General features: G+C 37.0%; 1 protein-coding gene across 4 annotated transcripts in view; it reads right to left on the bottom strand.

Annotated features, from left to right (window-relative positions):
• Positions 1–22,390, bottom strand: part of DGKH (diacylglycerol kinase eta) — a 174,179-nt gene that overhangs the window by 43,110 nt on the left and 108,679 nt on the right. For 3 of the 4 annotated variants that reach the window (XR_008746865.1, XM_055802293.1, XM_055802294.1), the window contains 11 exons: positions 21,955–22,059; positions 21,495–21,627; positions 14,268–14,374; positions 13,039–13,164; positions 11,156–11,258; positions 9,347–9,509; positions 6,865–6,973; positions 6,430–6,569; positions 4,733–4,817; positions 2,212–2,297; positions 628–727 (listed from right to left, as the gene is read on the bottom strand). Coding sequence is in view for 3 of the 4 variants with exons in the window: in XM_055802293.1 (XP_055658268.1) it covers positions 628–727; positions 2,212–2,297; positions 4,733–4,817; positions 6,430–6,569; positions 6,865–6,973; positions 9,347–9,509; positions 11,156–11,258; positions 13,039–13,164; positions 14,268–14,374; positions 21,495–21,627; positions 21,955–22,059 (1,257 nt within the window). In the remaining variant the exon portion in view is untranslated. The remainder of the gene's footprint in view (positions 1–627; positions 728–2,211; positions 2,298–4,732; positions 4,818–6,429; positions 6,570–6,864; positions 6,974–9,346; positions 9,510–11,155; positions 11,259–13,038; positions 13,165–14,267; positions 14,375–21,494; positions 21,628–21,954; positions 22,060–22,390) is intronic. The other variant, XM_027777239.2, reaches the window with a different exon arrangement.

Genomic DNA, 22,390 nt, shown 5'->3' with positions numbered 1-22,390 from the left:
ACGCTGTCTGGCCTTGGAACAGTAAAAAAGATAAATTAATTCTAAATTGTGCACCAAACAGAAACACGAACCACAAATTGCCATTTAGAGCAAGTACATAGCCTGACTCTGGGTTTGTTAGTGATTGCGCTTTCTTGTTTTCTTTTCAGCTCATGTAAATTCTGTGCCTCATACCAAATCCTTCTGTTTGGGGTTTGTTTAGTTTTTTCCAATGCTTTTTCAACGTGATCTCTACAATTTGCAGCTTAAACCATTCTTTTTAATATTGTAGTCTCTCTTCCCTTCATTCTCCCAGCATACTCTCTCCTCATTATTCTATTGTTTTCCCATAGCTAATTTAATCCCTAAAAGTATAACTTCTAAGGCAAAATCTTTCACTTCTACGTACATTACCATGAACTTTATCCTTTATGAATCAAAAAGTGTAAACAGAATTTATAGAGATCTTAGAGTTAAAGATGGTTTGGAAAGAACTGTTCTATGCAATAAGAAGAGAAGAATTTTACAGTCATTGGTTAAAATGAAAGCCAAGCTGGGCATCCTGGAGCAATCTGAAAAATAAACACCTATGAGCTATGAACTTTCAAAAACCTACAACTTTAAACCAGAACATAGTCATAGTCTTACTTTAACGGCCATGGCATCAGCTTCCTCTGTATTTTCCATTGGCTTTTCGTAAGTCTTCCCTATTTTGGCAACGAAGTCCTTTACAGTTTCACATAATATTCTTCAGATAAAGAAAGGAAAGAGGAGAAGTCAAATTAAATAAAATATGTGTTTTGAATATTAAATTCATATGGCAACTTATTTATATGTATACTGCTATACACCATTCTTGTCAGAAACGACTGCTCTGTGATGATACTAGCAAAGCAGATGATACTCTCTTCCATGGCTTGAAAAATTCAAGTGATAAGCTTTAAAACAAAAACCCTTCCTCAAAATCTTTTATTTAAGCCTTTGCACACATTGTATCTCAGTCTCTTATTTCTAAGAACCGAAATCAATGTGACTATTTCATCCATTCCCTTGCTTGTACACCTTCCATACCAGAGGAGTTAGCAAACTTGCATTCACTCTGATAACTTCAGTCTTGCAAACTCCCACACAAAGATGGAGCCTAGAAACCATGGAGAAAATCTACTGATGTTAATGGAGCACTTCTTAGATGAGAGCATATGGCCACACATGTCCCACTGCACAGCTCATGCTTCTGAACCACAGCCGACCCCCTGAGGGCTATCTATGCAAACTACAGTGGCTGCAATGAATTTTCACTGTGTAAATCAGAGAAAGACTTGGTTCTTATTACCTACGCCAAAAAAGAGCAAACTTACTAACGAGGTGTGGAGAACTCCTTAGTATTGTTCATTTGATTGAAAATTATTTGACAGAAATTAGATTTAACAAGATACTGACCCAATTTAGAATCTGGAGTTATAATAAAATTCTGCAATTCAGTTTTCAACATGTGCTATGTAGACTTTAAAAATGAAATTTTATTAACATGCTTTTAGCAGGGGAAAAAAAAAAAAAAGAGAGGTAATGACATTCAGATGTATTTTTGAAGATTCAATGACTGGGTCTTTTGCATATTGCAAAATATAAGGTGTTTGGTTCTTTTCACAGAGAAGGTATACGCAGAATACTTCTGATTTCAGGTGATGTCCACGATTTGCCAAATAATTCTCTCTCATTTTTAAGTGTTTCAGTTTGGGGGAAAAAACCCACAACCCTATTGTCTGAGACCACTATTGATTGAACTGATACAGACAGAGCTATGACAAAGCTACCTAGCCTGAAGTTCTGCTTCACATCGGTGAAATTATTTGTCATCTTAAAGATATGGATATGCATAAAACAAAACAGAAGAAAAGCAATGTGAAGTATGTCACATATTCACATTAGTAACAGTAAGTTTCTTATTTAAGCTGCACGCTGATTTGGAGTGATTTAAAACAACTTCATATTAATATTATGTGATTTTTGTTAAGATGTTGATGTGTTTAGTAATAAGCTATCCATTACAATTGTACCATATAAACATTTTGCAGAAAAAATATCCACTCCAAAAGACATAAATCAAGATATATTAAGCCAAGCCAGTTGGGCCAGCCATAAGAAAATCAGGCTTAGACAGAAGGTTATTATGGTGATGATGTTACACAGGGGATTTATTCCACACATCGTACATAAAACCTATCAACCCACTTGGCAGATGATATGACAACTGAGTGCTGATCAGAATTGAGAATTTTTGCAAGATGAGCAGCAACTGAGTCCTCATAAGCAGATATCTGAAAACAGAGAGAAAAAAAGACTACAATTTTCACACGTTTCAGCAGTTTAACACTGAGCAGTGAGTTAAAATGCCTCCAAAAATAGCAGGATTTTCATTTCAGATCTAATACAAGTACAAGCAGCTGGCAATGCAAATTCTACCCACATACTGTATTTTATTTATCAGATTTTTAATATTCAAAGTAACACTGCATCTGAGAACTTGATCCACAGTTCTTTTACTCCTCATAGAGAAAACATGAAGTTATTTCTAGGCTAAAAATAATCCATAAGGCAGAAAAAAACCTACCTCCTTTCTAGATTTATAACAACTTGAATTAATATAATCTAATGTATTTCGTTTATAAAACAAGCAAAGTTTCCCTCAAGCTAAGCTGCTCGACCAAGAATAAATCAAAAGTTTGCAGATGCAATCCTGAATTTTCTTTTTACTGTCAGATAGACTCTCATTCCCCAAGTACCCCTACTGACAAAGGCTGCTAAACTGGTATAATGCTATCAAAGCCAGTCCTCAAGGAGCCAATTATTTAAGGCTTGGTCTTTACGAGAATGGATGTGTACATTGTTCGGCTTTTCTTGCACAGAATTAGAAGCTCTGGAATACTCAGTAAAAGATTTGGAATGGATCAGAAATGTATCCTCACACACTATGTCCTGTCTCAAAAGAGATATGGGTCCAGACCTCAGTTTTAAAAGAAAATCTTACTGAAATTTTAAATTTAAAGCTAAAAATAAATGCAGTTCTGAAATTCTGATGCTTCCTTTAAGAATTTCTTAAAACCTCTTAGTGTGTTTCTGCCCTTGATATGGAGCAGGTAGATATACCACACTTTTTTTAAAAATTTTTTTTTCCTCCTAAACCCCAGCCTTAGTTGTAGAACTGACAGTAAATCAGTTTTCATTTCAAGGGGTAAACAAGACATAACCAACTGATCTGTAAGAACACACTACTGCTGTTCAAACATGAGTATAAGATTTCTGGAAGCAAATCAAGTAAAATAAGTCTCCTGAAACTGGAGGAAAGGGGGGGAAGAATCAGGTATGTACTTTTATTTACTTTTCAAACTGTGCTTTAACACATTACCTTCTGAGAAGTTAATTATTCTTTTTCTCAAATTTTGTAACTCAATAAATGATGCAAAAAAACATTAAAACAGGGATTGAATAGGGTACTCGAAAGAAAACAGCTTTGTCCAACTCAAGAGTAATGCCAGGTAACTATAGCCTACAGAACTGATTTTCAAAAAAAAGTTTTGTATGAGCAGTTCCTTCCATTTTCAGGAGGAGCTAAACACAATTTCTAAGTCAGAACTAACTAGAACAAAATGTATTTTTTTTTCCTTTACAAGATGGAGATACACTTGAAAATTTTAACTGTCTTGAAAATTTTGAGAAGATAAAACCTTGTTCTGCATTGCTTACACTGGAAACAGCATGTACAAAGCAACCCTGTTAAAAACCCAGCCAGTGGAGCCCCAGCCTTTCTGCATCTCTATATCCAGCAAACTGTCAAAGGTTATAACCTCCTTGCCAATTAAAACAGCCTGAATTATTAAATTATTCAAGAACCTGCAGATTAATTATTGCTTCTCAAGTACTATTGAGCTAAAGTTGATATGCATTAACTTTCTTAGGAATATATTATTTTCTCATTTTTAGTCAGAACCCTCATGCCAATTAATTTGATTAAAGCATCTCCCTCTCAAAATGAAAACCTCATCAAACAGTACAAGCACAAATCTATTCTGAAACACAGACTAAGCTTTTCTTTGAGGTCACTTATGATTCTGAGCTCTCTGGAAGAACAAGGAGAAAGTTGGGTGGTATCACCTGATCTAAACTCAAGCGGCAAAAAGCTTCTCTCATTCTTTCAGAATACAACCCTTGCCTTTAAATGTTGGAGTTTTTTTAATGCTTATTCCAAACTAAAGATGGTAACCATTTTCCTTTTTTTATATATATACATGTATGTTGAAAGCATACTTCATATATTCATATAAATTATTGTACAATAACATAACACTAAATAATACTATTATATACAAAATAATGTAAGATACACTCTTATATAGTAATTGTATAAAATATATGTTATTAATGATATGATAGTACTATATTATAATCTTAAATATCATTCAATAAATATAAAACCTTATTTGTAACATATATATAAAATACCTTTTTTTTTTTTAAAAGGAATTTGTCTGACCACTCTGTTGTAGACTCCTGACCTTCATGGATTTTTGGCAAATAATACAAAACTGTAAACCCTAATCACTTGAGATATACGCCATGAACAGACATCAACTCAGTTCAGTTAGCAGATCAAAACACAGCTGCTTCTATTTTTCACACAAGTGCTTTGATTACAAATATTGTCATCCCAGAAGCAAAAAGTTCAGTATATGAAACAACAAAAGTAAAAGTCCACCTGGCATTCCTCCGACTCTTCTGCAGTTACTGGAAGAATAGAAGGCTTTGCTGGTAATTTCAGTTCATATGACATTATACTCCACCTGAAAGAAATGTAATAGCTTTTCAGTTTCCAGATTGTTAGTTTTATCTTTTCACCAACATATCAACAAAACCAAAATTCATTGTCACATCACAGAACAACTTGTTAAAAAGAAAACAATAACAATAAAAAAGCTTAATTTTTAATTGTAAGATAAGTGTATATGGATGAAATAATTGAGATTAATGGTAATAATTTGTTTTATTGCTCAGATTATTTGTTAGTGATTTGATGATAAGCCTTATTTGTGAACAAATCATGGGACATTCAATGCAGGCAACTAAGGTTTTTTTCCAGCAAAACATTCACAATATCAAAGAATTTGTGAGAACTAAATGCATAAGTCAAAGGAAAATAGATGTGATCCTAGAGAAAAAGCTCTAAAGGTAGCACTAGCTTTTGATCTCAACTAGGGGAAGCAGGCTTAAGAACAACGCAAATGGTGAAGTCTTCATTGATACATGTATCTTTTTTCCCCTGGTAAAGGACAGTACTCTACAGCACAGATAGTATGATACTGCTAATAGCAACAGCCTTCAAAGACTGCTGAAAAGAGTGAGTAATCACTGCAGATGGCCTTCGAAGCAAGTCTACTGAAATTAGAGGACGAAATGAAACTGACCTTTTTTTCAGTACAGAAAAAGGCAAACATGATTTAATCTACAGAATCTTTCAGAATGTCCAGGCCAACCTTTCTAAGAATCAGAAATAAGCATTTCTCTACATACTTTGCTATAAAACGATCACATAGCCTGCAGAAAAGCTTAAAATAAAAAAGGACTTGTTTCTCTATTTCATTAAAAAAACCCTACAATAAAATCACCTTTTACATTCAGGTGTTTGCAATAAGAGCAAGAACAGAAACACTCATGAGAGAAAGGAACAGAGTAAGAAATACTCCTCTCAAAAACGGTGTTCCACCTTCCTTGGAACAAGACCATTACCTTCACTGACTTCTTTTAAATGGTAATTGCTCCTTCACCTTATGGATGGAAATCACACAAAACAAGGAGTGGAAAGATCTCTTGGTTTTGACTAAGAAAATGCCTCAAACAGAAATATTAGTATTGGATAATACTAATCTTGCATTAGATAATACTAATCTTGTATTATCCTGTCCACAGCCGATGCCTCAGAAGATTACATCAAGGGTGGAAGCACACGATGCGAGTTCTCCCCACATCCCAGGACAGAGAGCTCAAGTGTTTCCCAAATAAAGATGCTAGCTCTAATGGTATATAATAGCATGCATGGAGTCCATAAAACTGCCCATAAACGGTTTTGAATCTATACAATTTCTTAATGTTTACAACTTCTTGTAACAGGCAGTTATGCACCTTCATCAGTTATTCAATAAACCATCCCCTTTTGTTCATCTTTGGACAAATGTGCTTCCTAGTTTCATCAGCCGCTCCCCTCTGACTCTTCAGTTTAAAAAGGATGTTGAAGAGCTGTCCCCATTACTATCCCAGCTTCCCTCATTACTATGATGTGCACCCTAAAAAACCAAAACCATGGAACATGAAGTCTCTAAGATGGATTTAGGCCATCAGAAACCAAGAAAAGCACAATCTGAATCTCATGGAGTCATGTAAATGCATGTTTAGGTTTACCTGTCTAACATTTTTGTGCTGGCTCGTTCTAGTTTTTCCAAAATCTGAGGAAGTTGCGTATCATCATCACAGGATCCTCCCCAACCGAGGACACGAGCAAGGTCATTTCCAGTACCAAGGGGTAACACTCCTAACTGACACTGAAAAACACAGGAGCAATCTACTATTGAAAACGAGAAAGTACAAACTATTACAGATGCTTGTTATATGAAGCTACAAATGTTAATCATACAGCTGATGTCTAAAGCTTGTAAATCAAATAGTGCGATTCCAATACAACCTGTCCTGTTTACACCAGTGGACATTTTTATTTAACAGTAACTGTTGAGTTTGGCCCATATAAAGAGCTACGACAAAGAACCAAGTGAAGGGAAAGTAAGCATACAAAATTAAGTCCCGTCAGTATAGTCAAGGTAAGTAAGTATGCACACTTGCCTGTTTGTGCAAACTGAGCTTATCAATTTCTGACAAGACCCAACCCACGCTTCCATCACCACCACACACAAGAATCCTGAAGTTGTCAAACTTCTGAAATAACCGCAAACTGCAGAGAAAACAAAGCCTGTTAGAATCAGTTATGTCCATTAGCGAGAGAGCAGTTATATTCATTAGCCACTGTTACACAAAAATTGAGTGCATGGCACCTTTATGCTCCTTCTTCTGTTGTTCTGGGGTATGTGGATAAAACCATCTACTTCATAAACCTATCTGCATCCCATCTACTGCCGTATATTCCACTTACACCAACATTTCTGATAAATAACATGCCAAATTTTACTTAAAAAAATTCCCTTGATATTGTTTTCAGGATTTTATTCACTTTATTAATATAAAAAGAAATTCTAAGCTATGAAATTGCAACTGCTCTACGCTTCTCACTTCAGCCAGAAGCAAAAGGCACCACTGGGGATTTTTCATGAGCAGAGGTTAAGACACAGCGACAGGATGCACTCCACAATACGGGTGGGCTTTTGCCAACATGTGACTAACTAAATGCAAGGACAGTAGGAGGCAATTATTACACATAAGGCAATCACAACAATGTAAGACAAATAATACAAGTATTTCATATTAGATCCTTAAAGCCGTATCCTACTTTTGCTTCCTATGGCTCCTCCTCCTTTCTCAGACTTTTAACACCTCCAGGATACAACACTTGGGCAGCACAGAAAAGGAGGACAAGAGACAGAACAGGCAGAAAGATGACACACAGAGGAAAAGGGAATGAGATGTGAAGAAACAGCCAAGAGGTAAAAACAACAGGGATTTAAACTTAAAAAAAACCCAAAGAATTGGAGAGTATAAACTCTTAAAATAATAAAAACAAACATTTATTTTTAATGCATGTTATTTTCCAGAATATGTGTAATCTCAGAACTATTTCTAAAAAGCAACATATTAAGATCACAAATTTTTGAACAATTTAGATGTTTCCTAAAGAATATAATGTCACTTTTACATGATAGGCAGATACTAATCAGAAAAAAAAGATGCAGTTATTTAAGAAAAAAAACTGTGGGTACGAAAACAATTTCTCCTACCCTGAGAAAAGGGAGAGAACCCCTCAAAATACACTGTCTCAAAGAATGCAACTCTGCTTTGTAGATCAACTAGAAAAAGGAAGACACCAGCACAACCTGACACAAAAACTGCTAAGGACCTCTTTACAAACTGTTCAGGAAAAATATTTAAAAGCAACCACCTTGACCTATGACTACTGTGCAAAACCAAAGTGAGCCTCCTGAACCATGCTGCTGTTAAGTACAACTGAATGAAGCAAAAGAACTTGCAAACAGACAGACAAATTTTTCAGACTCCCCTCTCTCAAAAATTGTCTCTCCAATTCAAATGAACTTTTATCATTCATTGTAATTACACGTTCAACATGTTAGCCAAAAGAGACTTAGATTGAACTCAGATTATCAGGGTTATAATGAACAGAATATTGAAAATTAAAAAGTAAATATAACATGTTTATAACACAGTACTAATTTTAAAAATCCACAGCTGTATTCCACTATATTTGTATTATTTGCCCACTGTTTGAACTGAATTTTTGTGCATTTATCTACATTTTTATCACGCAAGCATAATTCTGCACCTTTAAGAGTACGAAAACTAGTGTTTCTAGTTGCTCTAAGTGATATTAATAGGCCACTTAACCACAATGCTACGTCGGAGTGGAATTAAGTTAGGCAACACAAAAAAGCGCATTAATTAAATTTTTATGAATGTGCAAAGATACTTGGGTTGTGGCCACTGCTACACAAATTTCATCCCTATCCCTCCAACAATCAACCCGTAGATACTGTAGAATGCCTGATGGCTTTAATTGTGTTCTTGCTCCAAATTCTGAAATGCTCATTTTCTTGACCATTTGCATATATTGCCTAAACTGTATTTTGAATGTAGTTTTCAGATGACAAAATTTTAATGCACTTATCCATCACACACTGCGGACTCCCCCTCTGACACCTGCGTTCAGAATTCAAAAAGATACAGAGAACATTTAGACAATAGTTTTATTCTATAGCTATTCACAACAATGTCACAGGAATATCTGCATTACACATACGAAATGGAAGAAAAGCACCCAGGCAACTGTGCATAAATGCCCTGTTTCAGGAAAGCATCTAAACATTTGTAAAGGTTTTGGGCCTTACCAGTTAACAGAAGTCAGAGCTAGCCAAAAAGCTAGAAAACACTTGGGCTGATAGGTTTGGGGTTTGAATTTTCAAATGAATTTTCTAGAAAGAAAATATCCTACAATCCCACCAGAATTCACTCATAGATTTTAATTAGGAAGTCACAGTAGATGTTGGTGATAGAATGATAGCAACAGGGGCACAACACAACACTACACTTTGCACTAAATTCCCTTGCAGAAAGGATTGCTCAAGATTTCCAAGGTCATTACCCTAAGTGAGGTCCTCCATTCATTAAATCGAACACCTGAGCTGGATTTAACGACTGTTTGAATCGACGAAGAAACTTTACTCCCTGATTGTCTCCACTCTTTGAGTTAACAAAAACTAAAAGAGGACTGGCACAGGATGGCGGGCATGTGGCTTTCCAGAAACCTGTGAACATAGTTAGAAAGAATGAAATAAATAAGGCTTTCTAATATGAACAACACAAAAAGAAATCATGGGAAAGAGGAAGAAAGAGATGGAAGACAAAAGGAGTACATTTTATCATTCATAATGTAAATGCTAAACTGAATATTAGCCCTGCAAAGAAAACACAATTCATTTTTTTCTTTCTGGTATGTTCAGTGCCTAGATTTAGTAAAATCCTGAAGACAATAGCTTTATTGCTTTTCAACAGTGAAAAAGTTTATTAACCTTTTAGAATAGTTCTCAAATTTCATGTTCACAAGTTATCACATTGTAAAAATATGTATTTCAGTTACAAGTGTTTGGTTTTCAATCAGATTTTTCATTAACCTTACTGGGTTGAACTGGACTATCCACATCTGTATAAGCTTTCTAAAGAGTACTGGCAGATTTTGAAAGTTACTGAACTCAACTGCTCCCAGGTAAGACTTTGCATGAGAACATTTTTCTCAGACTGAAGTTATGCTATTACTTATAACAGCATCACTGAATAACAGACCTTCAGCTGTGATCCAAAGCTTATTAAAGTCAGTGCAGGTCTTGGCTAATTACAGGGGGCTTTCTATAAGGCCCTTAGTAAGTGGTACTAATGGACACAGTTGTCACTAACATAACCAGTCCATGGAAGCAGTGATTTCTCATTAACACATCAAAATCTGACATCATGGGTGCAGGTTTTGACATTTGTTTCAGGCATTCTAAAATGACTATGTTGTTTTCAATTACTAAAAAAATTGGCATTAAAGGATGCTAATTTAATACCACATTATCATAATGTATAATTTTAAATAAGGCTTGATTAATTTATTTAAATGCGAAGAAAAATAATTTCACCTATGGAACAATCTTCCTAGCATGAATAATAAATAGCAGCATGATACTGTGGTCTAAGACACCACAAAGCAAACAAATACAGTGAATACATACAGCATAAACAATCACTTTTACTAACTTCATACAATAACATTCATTAAATTGTGTTAAAGCTGTTGGTCTACACTTGCCATCATTACAAACTTTAACATTAAAGCAGTTAGATTTCATGATACTCCTTATTAAATCCACTCCCTGCCTTTAAGCGCAGTCTCCCACTGCTCACGCATCTCTGTCCTGAGCCACCAAAGAGCACCTCTGAGATTTGAACACTTGGTGGGTTTCCATCTGTGTGTTGCAGGTTTCTTACACTGCTTATATTTAAAAGAAATTCAGAGAAGCCTTGGAAGCAATTCCTGGATCTGACCCTTTCAGCTATCTTTCCTCTGCACAAAGCAGTCACCCAAAATTTCAGAACTCACAGTATGAGTGATGAGTCAGGCAGACATCAGTCCACTTCACTGAAGACTCTGGTCATTCACTTGAAAACTTCCCAAGGGTCATAAATAAAATGGGAGAAAACTTCCAGTGGGGGAACTTTCAAAAACATTTTTTTTAAATCATGTCAGTTAAATACTCCTCTAAAGAGCTACAAGGAAAATTATACTTTTCTCTAAATTTGAAGACTGCTTTCATCTGTTGTTCAGCAGAAGGATTTTAGCCTTGGTCAGTTATACAGATCCCACTACACACTGCAAGTCCAGAGCTACCACTGAACACACTACAATACTACGTACCATCAGAGTCTATACTGTTTAGTGCTGTTGGAGGTATGATCGATACCTTACATTGGCCAAGTGGACATTTACGAGGATACAGATCTTTACAGGCAGTGTGAACCTACAAAAGAAACAAGAAATTATTTCCCTACAGTGGAATTTTGGGGTGAAATGGATACAGTATCTATGTAACAAAAATGGACTAATATCTAACATCTAGGTGTAGAGGGAAGAGGAGAGAGACTGGGAAAAAAAAACATACGGGTGTTCAACCACAAAGGCTTGTTACTTATTCCACAAAATGTTAAGTCTGGAGTACTTCATCTTCAGCTACCCCTATAGCAGATATGAATCGTCCTTTCAAGGGAGTTGCTTGCCTGCATCCACGAGCAAAGGAGGGCCAAGTTCCCAGAAGCCAGCACTGGTGCTGGGGGCAGCAGGCACGCTGTGCACATGCTAAAGCAATAGCTCTGCACATGCCTGGTCTGCCTGGCTGTTCTGGAAGATGTATCTGCACTAAAGCTAGCATATCTGCCAAGCCAGACCCACCCACCAAAGGTGGGTCCCAGAAACTATGCATTGTAGCAGCCTATTCCATAGTTACTGGGAAAACAGGCACAAGCAGAAGGTGCTGCACTCCACCTGAATTTCAAATCACCTCTGAAGGTGTCAATCATTTCCCACTGCCTACACACAGAGCCTCAGACATCCATATGCAGAAAGCTTCAACAATACAAAAACTGCTGACTTTCCACTTCTGTACCCTAGCATATGAAACCCATCTTTTCACACAAGTTAAAAAAAATAAGAGAAAACTGTATTTTGGGGAAAGAGCAATAACATGTTACAGAATTTCAATCAGCAACTGTCCTGGTTTCAGCCAGGACAGAGTTAATTTTCTTCTTAGTAGCTAGTATAGTGCTGTGTTTTGGCTCTGATGTGAGAACAATGTTGACAGCACACTGATGGGTTTGGTTGTTGCTGTGTCATGTTTATACTCAGTCAAGGACTTTTTGGTTCCTTGGGCCCTGCCAGCGAGAGGCCTGCAGGGACACGGGAAATCGGGAGGGGACACAGCCAGGACAGGTGACCAAAGCTAGCCAAAGAGGTATTCCATAGCATACGACGTCATGCTGAGTATATAAACTGGGGGAAGAAGAAGGAAGGGGGGGACATTTGGCATTATGGCATCTGTCTTCCCAAGTAACAGTTACGCGTGATGGAGCCCGGCTTTCCTGGGGATGGCTGAGCACCTGCCTGCCCATGGGAAGTGGTGAATGAATTCCTTGCTTTGCTTTGCTTGTGTGCACAGCTTTTGCTTTACCTATTAAGTTGCTCTTATCTCAACCCTTAAGTTTTACATTTCTTTCTGATTCTCCTCCCCATCCTTCTGGGTGAGGGGGAGTGAGCAAGCGGCTGTGTGGTGCTGGGTTGCCAGCTGGGGTTAAACCACAACAGCAACCTACAGAGTGTCCCGAAGAAGAGAACTTCAAGACTTTGCAGTGATAAAAATATTACCACGTTAATATTAATAAATATTAATATTGCTGATTTACTAAAATACTATTACAGCAATATCTACTATAAAAGAGACAAGAAAGTAACATAAGGCGTATGGAACAGGCATCTGAACCTTCAGTTCTCGATTAGGAAAAGGCAGAGAAAACACACTGGATGACAACACCTATTAAAGAAAAGCTGCAGCTGTGGGCGTATTAAAAATCAACCAAAGCAAGTAGGACAGTCATGAGAAATTATGAATGTTAGAAAACCTGAGTTTACACAAGCTGCCTGCTCCTACTTGATCCAAAAGCATGGTTATGAAATGACAAAATAAAAATAACGGCAAGCAATAAAGCTGACAAAACCCTAGACGTTTGCATGTGGTTCATTGCACCTACCATAGCTTTACACCAAAGGCACTTCCAATCTTGCAGGCGTAAAACACTGCCACAAGTCTTGTCACAGACTGCGCATTTGGCACTGACAGGCAGATTACCCTCTAACCACTGGTGAGGCATAGCTATCTGTGAAGAATTAGTCATAGAAGTTAAATACTCAAAAACAGAAATTAGAGGCTTTTGTCTCTCAAATATAGGTGGATTTAAACTATTTCTGACAGCTTTATCCTTTCAAAGAGGCAGGTATGGCTGACCAGGATAAGTGACACTGATGCTTGCTAGGCAAAAGCTACAAATGTGGACTATGGTGGTGTTTCACAAGCTAGGCAGAAATGTGACAGCTGAAGAAGGGAGACGCATCTCATCCAACTATTTATGGTAATATGGTAGGAACATACCGCAAAACAATGGGGCAGTTAAATCCAGACTCCGTAATCCAAATAAGTACCCATTCACTTCATGTTGACTACCATGACACAAACCAATTAAAATAACTACAATTCAGAAGAATAAATAGGATAGCAGAATACCTCTGTGGCTTTACGTATCCCATGGTTGGTAAGTCACAGCTCCATAAAGCAGTTCCTAAATGCAGTGCAAAGCTTTACTCAGTGCGTGCTGTCCCATTAACACCATGGGCAACTCAGGACACTCATAGGTGTGCAACTTAGTACTAACCTAGGAAGAAGTTTCACGCCAGTGGCACATACATAGTTGCATTTGTAAAAATAACCCATCTACCACAATAAAGCTCTGAAAAGCTTTTGTCACTTCTCCTGTTAATTTTAAAAATCCTGCTCTCATCAGTAAAAAACCCCACACATGTCAGTGAATTCCAAACAGGCCTCCTGGGGAACAGCTGTTGGTAAGGAGGACAGAAAACAGATTGCCAAAACAGCATGGCACAGTATAAAACACCACCATTGCTTCAGAGCAGTAGGAACTTCTGGGAGCAATTCCTCAGCTTCAGAGTTTCTCTGCATGGGGCCTTTAAATTCCTCTAACATGGCTGCAGTCTAGTGCCCACAGATACTAAACTTGTCTTGTGAGATAGAAATATAACTTTTGTTCTACATAACACCTTAATCTTTGAAAACATTCAGGAATACAGCCACCTACCACTAACGGCAATGGGTCACATGGCAATATTTCTTTGCTTAGCCTTGGGGCTTTTTCCCCATAAAGAAGAAACAGCTTTGGAAACTACTGTAAATATGAATAGTACTTACACCATCTTCATCTTCGATGATGTCTTTTCCAATTGAGGCTAATGTGGTCCATTTGCAGTTATTTGTTGCTCGGACAGCACATCTTTTATGTGCTTTAAACTTACACACTGAAAGGCACACATAAACAAGTACACTATGTTATTTGTTGTATTTCAGCGATACGTATCTTTACAAAAAATTCAACACAGATATTCCATAAAAAAGTTTGAGAGCTAAGTACGTGTCACTTAGTGTTGCACCCATGACACAACCCAACTAAAAGAAAATTCAGTGCATAATCAATCACTCCAGCTTTAACTCTCTAAACTGGGTTTAACTCCTTAGCTGTAGCCATTCTAAGAGTGTCCTCAAAACCACTCCAGTCCCCATTTTTCAGGTGCAGTGCATGGCACTAAGGTACAAATATATCTCTAAATGTATTTTTGCCTTTTCTGTTCCTCCAGTGACACAACTCAGATACCTGGATTAAATTTGTGAGAGGTGATGGGGGAGTGTTTCACAGAAGTATTTTTGCTTCAGGAGCTCTGTTTGTTTGCTTAAAGGATCCCTTCTGGGCACCATACTATGCCCGTTTTCCCAGAAGCTGAGAAAGTGAAGGGTTAGGTGCCGTTATATTTATTCAGGATACTGGTGGTTACAGTACTTTCCAAGAGGTTATATTAAGTGAGGAAGAGCCTGACTTCTTACTGGATTATTTATTAAAAATCTACTAATTGGAATACTCAGCACAAGCGTATAGTACAGGCAGACATTTTGACAATCTAATAACTATTTGTATTTCATTCAACTCTATTAATATGACTAGTTAATGATATCATACTAGATCAGACAGACTGATGCACCCAGCTGTGGGTATTTCTGTTACTGGAAGTGCATGACATCATTCTATTTAGAGTGCATTAAATAAATTATTTTGGCAAAGACCATTAAAGGTTTATGAGAACTAGCCAGCAAAACAGAAGTAGTAGTCTGTTTTCAAACAAATATTTGACAGGAAACTATCAAAAGCTTTGGCCCATCACTTGTCCACCATTAAAAAACATTAAGCCATGGAACAAAAGGTCTTTTGAATCATAAATTTCTCATTTTAATTCCACTGATCCATGGCCAGATCAATTTAAAAAGTGAATTGAGACTATGTAATCAACATCTGAGTTTGAGAGCAACCCTCACTGTTCTGGGAGATGCACAGAAGTATGTACTTAGCTCAAAGAAAGAGAAGGGAACAGAAGAAGGAGTTATGTTGCTTTCACAGGAACTCCCCCAGTCATTTCAAAAAGTAGCATTCATAGACCCAAAGTATGGAAACATCCAATATTCCTCAACTAACAGGATAAGCTTGCATTTTCAAAGCACCTCAGCATCATATTGTGTTTGCCAGCCTAAGTTGGTTCCAAGCATCTAAAGAAGTCAGCTCTCACAGAAGCACAGAAATAAAAGCTGCATTTTCAAGTGACGGGCTCTGAGCAGTCTTGCCACTTCAATGTTTTGGAAAAGATACGCCCCTGACTTCAGCTTCCTGCTCATAAATGACATGCATTTGTCTTTGCAACACAGAGCAAAATACACCAATCAGGGATGAGGGGCAACAGGAAATTCCAAATGGCGAAGGCATAACAAAGTAGGGGAATTTTCAAAGTAAAGGAGTTTTCAAATCCTACTGAGCTATGATTCAAGTAGATCTTAGGACTCTGTATTCAACCTCTGCTCTCTCAACAAGGCAAAGGCAAATTCAAACCCAGGATCTGAAGAGCTGCAGCAAGCCACACCATGGATAGCAAATGATAGCCTATGTTTGCTTTGTGGGTACAGTACGTAACAAATCTTAGATCAGGCTTTCTGTAGGTCTCCCCCCTGCAACCCCAATATCATCGAACAATTATTCATGTTACTCTGAGCATTAAAATTTATCAAAAACAATGACCTTAAGACACAGGTGCACCTTTCGAGCAAAATAAGTACAGAATACATACAGTACAGAAGAGAGGGGTATAGAAAGAAAAATTTAAAATCAATTCTCAACCTTAGCAACCACTACCCCTAATTTGTTTGTCTTAGATGACACTGCATCCCATTCATGAATCAGTCTGATATCTGAAATTTTCCGGAAACATGTAGACATACTGCTAGACATCAATTGCCATTACTTTGCAAATGAATGTTAAAAGATGAGAAAAGGAAAAATTTAGCCAAATTAAATCTAGAATATTTGTAGAATGATGTTTTAAATCTTAATTTCCTGTGTAAATGTTTCTAGCTGGATTACGAACCAGGTCTCTCAGAAAGCCAACCAAGAGAATCACTTAATTAGCAAACAGTTGTCACAGTGGTACCAACATCTGCTGTCAGACACAATGATTAAATCTAGAGGTATTATTATCTACAGTGAAGAAAAGTCAGTATTCCTGAACATCATCATAGGATCTCTTGCACTGAAAATACACTCCTTTGCTATAGAGCATTTCTGTCTAAAGGCATTTCACTCTGAACACCTCAATTAATTCAACTACATTGGCAGGACACTCAATTCCCCCCTCCCCCTGCAAACTTACCACTCTACCACTTATTTTATGAATGGTTTTCTTTTCTGTGCTCTTCAAAGAACTGGCTCAGACTGTTGTTTCCCACCTTCAAAGGCCAAAGCCAAAGTTTTTGAAACTGATCTGAACATCCCTGAGCTGGTATTTATTGTTTAAGTTCTCAAAATGGAGACATTTGTCTTCAGGTATTTCAAGAAACCTGCTGTTTTGTTTCCAAAAATAGTATCACATGATGGATTGACAAGCCACAGTGAAAACAGCAACTCACATGAAAACAGCAAGCTAACTTCACTCCAATTTGAAGCTTATGTCTACTCTATAAAGGATAAAATTCAGCAGTTTCTTGGCAGTTTTTATACAAACAAATAACCCTGCAAATTTAATAGTGCAGAGTACTAAAAGAATAATGACATTACAAAGTCAAGTACTACAAAGTTACTCAGGCAACTTAACTTTGCAATATAGCTTTGCAATATAGGTTCCATATGCAGGTATAAAGCCTTCAGTCATATGATCATACACTTTTTGACAATAGGACCCTCATTCACTGCATGCAATGGATGGTTCTTTGTAAGTATGCAGATGTACCATATCCTGGTTCATAATAATTGTCAACAGGTATGTGCCTGATCTATCAGAAGATGATGAAATACTGCTTTTTAGATACCAATATTCATTTCTTCCTGACCTTTTAAAATAATTATGATGATGATGATGCTCAGTACTACAACAATTAAGACTTTTTTTTTAATACTGTGTATCTTCAAAGTATCAGTGACTTCAGAACAGCTTCAACTGATTATTTGCAGTTATAGAACAATTCAGCCTTTCTGATAGCGGTGATAGCAGTTCCAGATTATAAACAACACAAAACTGTTGATTTGATCAAAAATCTTAAGTGATTTCCCCAGGACTACAGAAGAGCACAGCATGATACAACGTCACAGAACAGTTTTCTATTACTCCTTAATTCTTTAACAGTGAACATCCTTTCCTCTTCCTGACTGCTTTATTCACTTTTAGTCTCAAGCCTGTGCAGAAAATGTAGCAAAAATCCTGGGGACAATGGCTACCCAAGTAGTGCACGTACAATACCTTCTTCAGTGGGTAAGAACGGGGTTTTATGGGGGGGAGAAAAACCCCCAATCATAACGGAAAAAGACCAAGTGCACAAAGGGCATTGCAAAGGCCATTTAATCCCAGTATTTTCTTATTGCTTGACTTCATGATCCTAAAGTGTTCTTTCAATATTGTTTGTTTATGCAATTCATCACAGGAGAAAGCATCTCATTTAAACTGCAGTCTCCAGCTTGTTAGGTATATTTGACATTTGACAACCAAGATTCAGTCACGATAATTAAAACACTACATGAAGAAATAAGTCTTTGAGAATAATCATAAAGGCAGTGAACTGGATAGAAATGCAGTATTAATACAGAGTAATTTAGGCCACAGAGCTTTGAAGGAGTTTCTGTAGATAATGATCTATAGTTCTTTGGTTTCTATGCCTAAACATTCCATGCATCCCTGTGTTTACCTGACAACTTCTTAGGCTTAGACTCTTGAGCACATAGCAAGCCAAAACGAGTAAGAGAAATATTTGAGGAGCATAAAGAACAAAAGCCTAACTTGATTAGGCTAATATGAAGTAATTTCCAAAAAAAGCAAAAAAAAATTGTAATTTCTCTGTCCTAGTAAAGACCGTGGATGAATGTTGTGGAGATCAGTCCTTTAGAGCTAGCTAGAGCAACACAACACACAGACAACATCTGAACAGCAGGGTGTTTTTTTTGAGAAGACACAGAAGAAGGAACTAGTGGGAGGAATAGCATTGCATCTCAAAGGACTATATAATTAAATTTTTTAAAAGTCAATTGGCTTTTTAGCAGTAGAAAGAATGGTTTGATACGAATTTACAGCTTCAGTTTGATATACATATTGATTCTTTGACTTCTGCAAAGATGCAAGTTCACACTATAGTCTTTTCCCTAGCAAAGGTATTAACATACCCTCTTTTCCTATGCTGGCTTCCACAAAAGTTACAGGAGCATCTTCAGGGTGGCCTGCAATTAATTTGTTCCAACGTTTGCCAAAGGCTACTGGGAGGGAAGGTGCCCTGAAAAAAGAAGGCACCCATCTTATGTCCAAAAGTAACACGGTTTGCTGCAGGCTGAAAAAAAACAGTTGCGTACCACTGCTGGAGAACAGCAGGTCTAAGAGAATAAAATTTTACAGGACTGATCTTTAAAGGATTTTAACCTGCGAAATTTCAGCAGTGACATTTATTTTTTTTTAACCTACAGTTAACAGCCTAGAATCAGAATACACAAAGACTCTAAGCTACTTTCCACATGACTTGGTGCACCAGTTACCCAAACCACTGAGAGGAGGAAGAGCTCCAGTATCTCTTGAGAAGAAGCCTCTCATGCTTCTCAATATAAGACATAATAGAGTCGTCTGGGATCAATGACCACACAAATAATTGAATTTAGTATAGATACAAATGGATTCTCAGTGTAAAGCAGTGCTGGAGGTTTCAGATACCAGACCATGAATATTTAAACAGGTTTTTTTTAAAAGATGTAACGAGAAAAAGTAGCACAGAGCACATCTAGGTAATCTTAAGACTCCATACTTCCTACACTGTCTCCTCAAACAGCGTGTATTGCTAGCACAGGGTAAGTGAAAAAATAGATGGTGAAACGCATTGGAATTGCACATGGCAGAAGTAAGTGAGTAAGAACTCAGTCACGTAAGAATTTCAGAGATAGAAGTAGTATCAAACCAAAACACACTACTTAGATGAAGAAATTAAGAATGGTTACAACAGGTTTTTACAGGTATACAGAATCAGGGACAAAGTATGAGTATTTCAATAAGAGAGTCAACTGTCAAGTGATTTAGTTTAGATGCGTAATTAAAGTTCTCCTTATATTTTTAAAAATACTTGGGAAAAAAATACATATAAACTACTAGCTAAGAAGTCAGAGGAAGTAAACATATTAATAGATAAAAGAATATCATAGTATCTACATATAAACCAGTCCAGGTCTTACACATTTATGAAACTGTGGACCACTGAAAGAAAATCCAAACTACCTTTATAAGCCATTCATAAAAATGATCAACTGGCATCAGAAATGTGGGCAAATGTAGCATTAGTTTGCAACAAGTTATGCAGAAAGGTAACAAACTCCAAATCTGGAAATTAAGGAAACTTCCTTAATGTAAAGTTAACGCCAACACCTTGGAAATTAACACCATACTTAGAAGCAAAACAAGACACTGAGAAACCAGAAAACTATGCACTATAACCATCAACACTGATAATCTTACAAGAATAATTCTTGCTAAACAGCCTTTTAATATAACTATAACTTATGAAAGGATAAATTCTTTATGAAAGGAAAGAAGTCTTTCTTTTCCTTTGCCTGAGCACATTTAACTGTATTTGTATACAAAGGCAATAAACCAGCATTTTAGTTAAGCATGTGATACTTTCATCTGTGAATATCAGACATCAAAAATACCGTAACGGCCTTAATACTGTCCAAACTACTTATACACAGTGAAAAACGTACACCAGAAAAGTTGGAAGTAACTATGAGACTTCTAATTTCTATGAAAAGGGTTTGTCCTGTTCCTTGGCAACCGCACCATTAGCTACATTAAAAGCATGGACAATTCAGGACGATGGGTTAATGTTTCCTTTGTAAGATTTCCTTAATACACATTATTATGCTCTGAACTCAAATATTATAACAGCATCAATAACAGAAATGCATTTGCAGCTGGGTAATATGCACCCCAAAAAATCAAGGTTTGAATGGTGTAACTGTTAACTTTTTTCTAGACAGTTAGCTATTTCGGTAATTAAATATCTCTAAATTTCATGTATCATAAGGTCACACAGATGCTTTCTTTTCTACTGGATTCTAACACAAGCAGACTTTTTACCACTTTTTCACAGAACCTGCAGCAGAATAAGCTGTTTCAGGTGTATTATAAATATTTGTTTGAGAAATATCATTCCTCCAGATAAGCTTGATGCTGAAGTCTTAGCCACACCTCCTTTTTCTTTGTGTTGGATTTCATCTATTGAACCATCAAAAAGCAAAGGCATCTACATCTCTACCCCCACACTGCATGACAGAATTTTTAAAGCAGTAAATCTGTCCTCATCTGTCCTGCCTATACTGCAGGATCAGGCAGCAGCAACAGGATCAGGCAGCAGCAACAGAGCAAACAAGAACTGGAGAGGAAGAGGTCATAGCGCTGAACAAAGCGTGATTTTTTACAGATTTTGGCAGAAACTACCATTATGAATTTTTGCCTGAGGAATGCTGATTCTGCAAACTAGTAAGACTATTTTGTTTCACATTTTTGACAAGAAAATTAAATAAACCTTAACTTTTCTTGCAAACTAGTCATTTTCATTCCAACCTAGTCACTGTAGCAGAAGGAACCATTTTATCGGGATGAGTTAGAAAAAGGCACCTGGAGCACGAAAAAGGTGAGCCAGATCATTAGCAGTCCCTCTGCCCAAAAGAAAGTCACCCTAGTAAATAGATCGCTCCCCTTCAGGCTTTTTTCTTACTCATTATTTTCAGAATCATTACTCATCTTAAACTTTCAGCTGTCCACATACACAGCATTATAAACAAGGGGAAGAAAGCGTTTACTTTACCTTCACAAGACAGGCCGTGAGAAGTGACTCCAGAGAGGCTCTCTCTACACACGTTACAGAAGGTAGGTCGGGCATGGGAGCAGGCGTACCAGTTATGCATCCCTGAGAAATGTTCCACATTAAACTGTGCGGTCTAGTAAAGGAGAAGTTAAGACAAATTTGCAAGTACAGAACACAGCTACGGTGACTGAAATTACCTACGGTTCCACATTACAGGGGACAACAACACAATGTTCATCAAAAGTATTTTCCAAAGGGTATTTAGCCTGTTCTCCCTCCAAACTTCTAAACAAAAGTGTGATAATAGGCTCTCATTTTGCTAGCCGAGGTCTTAACCTGAAGCTTCACTCTGATATCAGACACACTTGTCACACTAAGGAGAGTGAATACTCCAGTTCTGTGTCCTGTAGCTTGATCTGTTGAGCTAGAACAGGTTGCATCAAGAGGGATGTCAACTTACCTCATAGTGTTCTCTGGACTGAACAGACTTCAGAGAGCTTATCCAGTCCTCCATTTCTTTTCTGTTCTCAGCACACAATATCAGCCTCCTAAATGGAGTGATTATCTGAAAAAGATACGCCATTCTGATTAATCCACAGAGTAAATATCATGATAGACTATAGTATTTAATGCAGAGTCTTTCTGCAACATGGTGCAAAAGGAAGACACACCCTAGAGATCACAAGATACTAAACACTTAAAAATATTTTCTTTAATACATTACCATCAACAAAGGAGTTTGCTTTTCCTTTTTTAGTTCCCAAGATTCAAATGAGGCTTTGGTATAGGTCTTTACAATCCACATTGATCATTTCTCTTTCTCAGCTCTTTGTCTGTGCACTGAGATTTAAATACTCAAATGGCAGGCACTGAAACTGCTAAAATGACTGTTCTGA

The sequence above is a fragment of the Falco peregrinus genome, chromosome 4 (assembly GCF_023634155.1).
Source record: "Falco peregrinus isolate bFalPer1 chromosome 4, bFalPer1.pri, whole genome shotgun sequence".
Taxonomy (NCBI): Eukaryota; Metazoa; Chordata; class Aves; order Falconiformes; family Falconidae; genus Falco; species Falco peregrinus.
Note: the sequence above shows the minus strand (reverse complement) of the source record. Positions and strands in the feature narration are given on the sequence as shown.